At 41.7% G+C, this 7,836-nt stretch overlaps 1 protein-coding gene across 4 annotated transcripts; it reads left to right on the forward strand.

The window, feature by feature from the left end:
• Positions 1-402: 402 nt before the first annotated feature.
• Positions 403-6,987, forward strand: LOC111582597 (tropomyosin alpha-1 chain-like). Of its 4 annotated transcripts, XM_023291352.3 has the most exons (10): positions 409-633; positions 1,128-1,253; positions 3,380-3,513; positions 4,500-4,617; positions 4,780-4,850; positions 4,984-5,059; positions 5,181-5,243; positions 5,499-5,568; positions 6,188-6,266; positions 6,639-6,856. In XM_023291352.3, exons 1-10 carry the CDS (start codon positions 520-522, stop codon positions 6,640-6,642), a joined length of 855 nt encoding a protein of 284 aa, XP_023147120.1. In that variant the 5' UTR covers positions 409-519; the 3' UTR covers positions 6,643-6,856. The 4 variants fall into 4 exon arrangements, with proteins under 4 accessions (XP_035813610.2, XP_023147120.1, XP_054867438.1 ...); XM_035957717.2 differs by lacking the exon at positions 6,188-6,266 and having other exon boundaries at positions 403-633; positions 6,639-6,987; XM_055011463.1 differs by lacking the exons at positions 409-633; positions 1,128-1,253 and adding an exon at positions 2,494-2,640.
• Positions 6,988-7,836: the final 849 nt, after the last annotated feature.

The raw sequence follows: 7,836 nt of genomic DNA on the forward strand, positions 1-7,836 counted from the left end.
TGCTGCAGGGCACATTTTAAAGATGGTCATTTGATCTTATTTGCCCTTTGCTCCCATGAAGCTTCTGGGTCATCTTTCTGGCTGATAACTGGGTCATTATTATCAACATGTTTCTCTCAGATAACCCTCCTCCGAGGACTACTAGCCCTTTGAGTCATGACACTACTTCCACTTGGAGGGTGTTAGAAACAGGAGGGGACGTCTTGGCGTGAGGGGGGAGTGTCTTCCTGACGTGCGTACCCCATGTATAGTCAAAGAAGCGGTCAAATGTCTTAGAAGAGCGAATCAGTGAAGAGATTCAGAAAAAAGACAGGTCCTACGTTGGCAAGCAGCTGCAGTTGTTTCCAAAAAAGTATTGGGTATCCAGTAACTGCCCAGTCAAAATACATATTTGACTCACTACACTCGACGCGAGCTCGCACTCCAGCTTGGCGTTCAGTGTGGTTCAGACGCTCCGACCACTTCATTGAGATTCGTTTGTTTTCGGTTTGCGCGCAGACCCCCCGACACTAAGCAGCCATGGATGCCATCAAGAAGAAGATGCAGATGCTTAAGCTCGACAAGGAGAATGCCTTGGACAGAGCTGAGCAGGCCGAGTCAGACAAGAAGGCAGCTGAGGACAGAAGCAAACAGGTCTGCATCCTTTGTGAAACCTGCTCTGGTACTTTTACGCACCGGTGCCAGTGGCACAGTGCGCACGGCGCTGCATGGCTCCTGTCAAGTGTCCTTCCACTGAGGATTAATATGAGTGTTATCATATGAGTATATCAACTTTAAAAGAATGTAAAATGGAAAACAATTATCATCTTTATTTTATAAGCGGACTGCATGAACTTGGCAAAATTGATAACTTTTTACTTCTACTTTTGGATTCTTTATTATTCAGCTGTTCTGCTTGATAATTAGAAAACTGTCTTAAGGCAACAAGTGTTTACAGATAATTTCCAGTATTTTAGGAGTAATTGTCTCAACTGTTGATGTAGTTCATAAAGTAGCACAATAATCCGTTATTGTCGCTCCTCATTTTCAATTAACTGCTAACACTATGAGGTGTCACGTATTTGTTGTTCACACTGAGTTTGGGGATATTTTCCTTTTGCAAATAAACGTGTTTCTCTGTGAACCAGCTTGAGGATGACCTGGTGGCACTGCAGAAGAAGCTGAAGGCAACTGAGGATGAGTTGGACAAGTACTCTGAAGCTCTGAAGGATGCCCAGGAGAAGCTGGAGCTCGCTGAGAAGAAAGCCACAGATGTGAGTTTGGGTTGAAGGTGAAGTAGATCAGTGGAGAAACCCAAGTGGGGTGACTATTGGCTAATGATGTGACCTTGAAACACTCCTCGGGGTCACCTTAGAAAACTAAGACCACCAGTCCCAATACAGATATGTTCTAATGCTTAAGTTACGCAATAATAGTCAACTATGGGAAACCTTTGGGTTACATAGAATGAATATATGTATAGTTAAATTTAGCTCTTGTGCTGTATATGGTAAGGTCACAGCTCGCTGGCTTACTGGTGCATTCCGGAGCCATTTGGACCAATCTTAGGACCAGTGTCTGGTTTCAGTCGGACGTTTTACAGGCATATTTTGGCCTGTAAAATCCTTGACAGATTTGTGGTCGTACCGGTTTCAGTTGGCACTGCACTGTTAATGCTCAACCCAGATGAAATTACCAGTTTATTGACTGCGTTTAATGTTATGCCAATTAAGCTTAATTGACTACGTCATAACCAGAAACAAAGACGTCAGCAGCAAGATTAGTAACTCAAGATAAACTTTATTTGTCCCTCAGATGGGCTTAGTTTAATTGGCTAAATGATTAGCTTGGCGAACTAAATTTAAATTGCATGAAAACCGATCCGGACAATGATCTAGATGCAAACAAATGAACAAACACAACAAATATATAAATGAAATAAGAAATACATGCACTTTTAAAGTTATTGCACTTGTAGCAGAAATACAAAACACATTTTTTAATAATAAGAATATAAATACAATATTCATATTTGAATATTCACGTCTTTAAATAAATCAGACACATATTAGCTATATGCGTAAAATTGTGACTGAGTGATGCATTTTTGCTATTGTTGCATCTCGTGGTTAAATCGGTGCGTGATGTTTGGAGCTGTGGTTTTGATGGGGTTGGCCCAATTTAACAATAGGGGATGCACTTAAAATAGCTCCTGAGTTATATAGTTAAATAGTATCCAGAAAATATTTTAAAATGACATGAAATTGATTTTAAGGAAACCCTGTATATCCGAATAATGTATGTTCTTCGTTTGGTTGGTAAATTTAAATATTTGCAAGTAAAATGAGTTGCTTCCGGGGTTGGTGGCACGTCCCAATCCTCATCAGCGGTTGATTAAAGGCGGTGGGGGCAGGGATCAAACGCGCCGCATCTCCAAGCGTGTGTGTGAGTGTGTATGTGTGTGTGCCTGCGCCGAGGGAGCCCGACAGAAAAAAAAACTAGCTTAGCCGGGACAAAAACAGCAGAAAAATGGCCGGTGGCAGCTCCCTGGAAGCCGTGAAGAAGAAAATCAAGTCGTTGCAGGAGCAGGCCGATGCTGCGGAGGACCGGGCAGCGTTATTACAGCGGGAACTGAACCAGGAGAGGAGTTCGAGGGAAGCAGTAAGCTGCTAATGATTTAAGGCAATTAGTGCCCAGGCTGCCGACGGCATTAGTCGCAAATCTGGTCAAAAAGCGTAGCGGCTAGGCCTGGTAGACCACCACGGTGTAGCCTCTAACACATGCAGGTAGCTGGTGGTTTGAAATTAGCCCACTGTGGGGTGTGAGGACGTGATGGGTGGATGAGAGGACACCACCCGATACGTCCCGAATAAACAAACAGTCCTGTTAAAAGTCGGCTAACATTACAGCAGCAGCAGCAGCACATGTCCTCGGAGTTAAACCCTCTCCTGTGCAACTAGATAGTTGGAGCCAAAGGAGCTGCTTTTATCCTCCAAAATACAGAAATGTAGCTAATTTATTCATGGGACGAGATGAGGAAGTCACTGTGAGGCAGGGAATTGCAGGTTTGATTGGAAAGAGGGGGGACAGGTGGAAAAAAATCCCTAGCATGCACTTTAAATGCATTGCTAACATGCTTTAGGTTAAAAGAGCTCTTTTAACCTATGTGTGTAATGTCCACAATACAGCCTGCATCCCTCCTTTAGGCTTCCTCCGTACCCAGCCTCTCCCAGGAGAGCTGGGGCTGGGTCGGAGACAAGCCCAAGCTCCCTTTGGAGAACACGAAATAGGTTGGCTCCCCTTTTACCAAGCAGTTGAAAGCCTGAGCAGCCAACTAAACCACACTATAGTCCACGGTTTTACTTGATTTGACTCAGATTGTGGTGTTGTGTTCTCCTAGGCTGAGGGTGATGTAGCTTCACTGAACAGACGTATCCAGCTGGTTGAGGAGGAGTTGGATCGTGCTCAGGAGCGTCTGGCCACAGCTCTGACCAAGCTGGAGGAGGCTGAGAAGGCTGCTGATGAGAGTGAGAGGTGGGTATCTTACATCTGGAGAATGTACCACACCTGATCACATTCAAATCGTATGATACAGAGTCAAAAACACAGCTTTAAAGCCGTGATGTACACAGAATCATACATTTTGTGTGTTTTGTTTACGTTAGTTCCTCATCATCTTATGCTTTTCTCCTCAGAGTTCAATATTCTTTATTAAAAAGGGTGGTGTGGTAAGGTTAGTACAAGCTGTTTGGGTTTTGAAACTGAAGTAATTTCAGTCCTGAACTATTCATGTGTATCTAAGGCAGCTGTTGCGGCCTTTATGTTGTACAGTGGTGATGCTGGTACTGAATGCCATAAAAACAAACAAGCTTTTCATATCTATCACTTTAATGTTGAATTTTTACCAAACTCTATTATATCAAAAATCAAAGATTGGCACATGCTGTTGGAGTACTGCTCCTGCCTCAGTGCTGCCACCAGTGGCAGCAAGTTATATTGCACTGCTGTGTGCACCAGATTTAAACTTTGCAGAAGTCAATTTTGTAGCTGTTTTGTAAAATGATATTGAATAAATTATCCAGTTTGTTATTCATGATATATAACTGACCCATGCAGTACACCTGTGGTATTTTGATGGAAGCCTAAATTATACATATTAGTACAACAAGCGTGGATATTCACAACATGAATAATGTAATCCCTGTTGTGATGTATGGCAGGTTTAGTAATTCTTGACTGCTCACGCACACAGTCGTCATGACGAAGTGTTGCCCACCACAACATGACAGACCTGTGTGTGCGATTGTGTGTTTAAAGTATTGAATTTGAAACTCCTCTTGAATTTTAGGCCACCATCACCCATTATGAGAAGCCAGCAAGAGCCATGTACTTTGTGGTAGATGTTCTTTTATTTCCTTGGCCTGTATGAGACAATCTTACAGAGCTCCAGTCAGCCGTACAAGAGGGAATTATCCAGACATTACTTAAACTTACCTGTCGCTCTTGGTTCTTTCCCTCAGAGGCATGAAGGTCATTGAGAACAGGGCAATGAAGGACGAGGAGAAGATGGAGCTGCAGGAGATCCAGCTTAAGGAGGCCAAACACATTGCTGAGGAGGCTGACCGCAAATACGAGGAGGCAAGTATCTCAGCTGTTCACTTCACTCTGACCTTCAGGCTTCGCATTTTCTGCATTCTTCAGAAATACTTGTTAAGATTGCAGTAGATGCGTGAAACCACTGAGTTGTGTCTGACTGTGTCACACTCGTGAGGGACTAGACTTTGTGTATTGTGACTTCAGGTGGCCCGTAAGCTGGTGATCATTGAGAGTGATTTGGAACGTACAGAGGAGCGTGCTGAGCTGTCTGAGAGGTAACAACTGTCTCTGCTCTCGATGAGAAGTTTCAATAAAATTTGCAATAAATTCCTAACTATTTTGGTTTTCACGCACTCCTCCCTCTATCTCTCTATTGCATTTTGTTCAACCCACATAATAACTCAACAGCAAATGTTCTGAGCTTGAGGAGGAGCTGAAGACCGTGCAGAACAACCTGAAGTCTCTGGAGGCCCAGGCAGAGAAGGTACTAATAAGGAAGACTCATGACAAATAATTTATCGTGTAAATGCTTGAAATTAGTTTGAGTCTTTTGTGTACTCCTTTGTATATTTGCCTAACTCCTGCCTTTTTGTATGTAACTACAGTACTCGCAGAAGGAGGACAAGTACGAGGAGGAGATCAAGGTCCTGACAGACAAGCTGAAGGAGGTGAGTTAGCTGCTGTTACAGTAAATCACCAGTGAGTCGCTTTTTAAAAATGCTTTTATCCAGCCTGCAATGAATTTTTAACAGGTGTTTTGTAAAGCTTGGATCTGATTCATTAGTTACTTGAATTGAATGTGCTGACTATATATTTTTATTAGGAGTGATACTTAAGCGCTTTATGTTTCCTGTAGGACGCTTGTTAGTAATGCAGACTTCATAATGGGAACTGCTAATGTTTGATCGTATTCTTCCACTCAGGCTGAGACCCGTGCTGAGTTCGCTGAGAGATCAGTCGCCAAGCTTGAGAAGACCATTGATGACCTGGAGGGTATGAATCCTTTACACTTGATTTGCAGTTTGTAGCAGAATTTTTCTTCACATTTTTTACACAAAATGTCATTCAGTCAGTGCAAAAAGAAATGCTGTTAGACCATAGTTGAGCATACTTGCGGAGTTTTCCTTGAACACCAGTTTACTTTCATTTCTCAAAAAGGACTCTTAAAATGAGAAAAACAAACTCTTGGGTAAACATTGATGCTCTGTGAGATTATTTGTCTGGTCAGCAGGTTGTTAGATAGTGCTCAGAACAAAGCAGTGATCCGCAGAGGCCGGCGTGATATTATTCATGTTGGCAGCATTTCTCACCACAGTGTGCAATTTGGCATTCTGGTGTAGTGACTGTTCAAGGCCAGCTAGTCCCGAGCAGTCCGCACAGGGTCATGGAACATGTGAGGCAGTTTCTCAGTGACTCCTCAGGAATCTGACACAGCGTCAGCAGCTGTTCATGCCTCCTTCCTATTTCTGTCCAGCTTTTCTTTTTTTTTTTTTTTTCCCAGTTTCTCTATTTGCGTTTTCTTTTGACTTTCATTCTGACACTGTGATTTTTCTGTTCTTTATTTTGTTGCATACCCCTTCCCTGCCACTTGATAATAATTACCATACAATAGATGAGCTGTATGCCCAGAAACTGAAGTACAAGGCCATCAGCGAGGAGCTGGACCACGCTCTCAACGACATGACTTCCATGTAATTCACCACATGCTTGTTTCTGCTCCTTACCTTTAGATCTTAACACCCCTAACCACTTGTACCAACGTACAATAGCTCCCTCTTGTGGCTTGTTGACTGCAGTGATTTTTATTATGGTAAATCATAGATGGCTGACTTTTCTATCCTCCTCAGCTACTTGTCTAACAATGATTTGTAATTATACTAAAGGTGTTCCAGATCTATTTTGAACTAGTCTCTTTCTTAGGCTGGATTTTGTTTTCTTCCATGGTTTCATTTTCTAGCCTTTCTAGCGTAGTTTTGCATCCCCTTTCCTGCTTTGGTTTTGCATGTCATTCATTCCTTCTTTTATTTCTACTTCCAACACCTTTTGTTCTTCTTTTTTCACAGCTAAATTTTTACACCCTTCACTCCAGAAGCTGGTTGAGCATCATCATTTCGCTCCTGTGCAGCGCAGCCCAACTTTCTTTCTCCTTTGTCTCTGTATTCCTTTACCGCCCTGCAACTACTGCACATTGGGCTGCTGCTGCAAGCATCCATTTGTCCATCTCTCATCCAGACCTTTGAGCCATATTGCTTTCTGTAAAATAAACATTTTCCATCTGTCAGCCCTTCCCCTTTCTTTTTCAATGTTTCATCATTTCCATTTGTCCCACCTTTTTTTTTTTTTCATTTTTGTTGTCTGTTTTAATTTATTTTGTTGAGTAGCTTTTGAATAAACTCTGGAGCTCCTCTTCCATTTACTGTTCCTTTTTCTGTTTCAGAGGAGTGCTCTTTTGTAAAATGTTAATATTGGGATGTTATTAATTTTAAGAACAAGCTAGTCTCATGAAATACAATGCGTGTCTTAGTCTTTCTCTGATAGACTATGGCCACATTATCAATAGTCATGACAAGTTACTTGCTTGGATAAGCGGTTTTGTATGTGTCCCCAGAGTTTTTGAATTTACTGATTCAAACATATCGGGTGTTATCTTTATTTTCTAGACCATCCCTACACAGTTGTAAACCTAATGATTTAGTCTGAGTTGAGTATGAGTTAACCTACAGTAGCATCAGCATTTGCAAGTCCTTAGCCCTCTGTGAGCAGCTACTTGGCCAAAAATATAACGAAGGAGAAAGTAGTGTATCTGGTTACAAACAAACACATTGTAGGTATGCATACCAAAGCAATTTGAGTTCATGGCAGAAATGGAAGCCTTGGCCACCACACACTGATCTAACTACTATATTGACAGCTATTTAAAGAATGTCAATTCACTGAATTGCGAATTGCAGAAAACACATGGAGTGTAAATGGTGTCAGAAACGGGGTTTGATTTCCAGACAATCATAACGATTATAACTTTACATACGTTACATCAAATCCACTGAAATTGACCAATTGAATCTAGAATATTTATTTGTTACAAGCCTGTAGGCTTGTTTCAGGCTATCATTAACATTTCAAAGGAAAAAGAAAACATCTGTCCGTAAAATACAACAAGACAAACTGTTTTAAGCAGCTTTTTGCTATGGTTAACAAATACAGCAAGTTGCTGATACTTTGGGACCCTTTATAATGTGAAAAGGTGAAGTAGTGATTGCC

The sequence above is a fragment of the Amphiprion ocellaris genome, chromosome 1 (assembly GCF_022539595.1).
Source record: "Amphiprion ocellaris isolate individual 3 ecotype Okinawa chromosome 1, ASM2253959v1, whole genome shotgun sequence".
NCBI classification, from domain to species: domain Eukaryota; kingdom Metazoa; phylum Chordata; class Actinopteri; family Pomacentridae; genus Amphiprion; species Amphiprion ocellaris.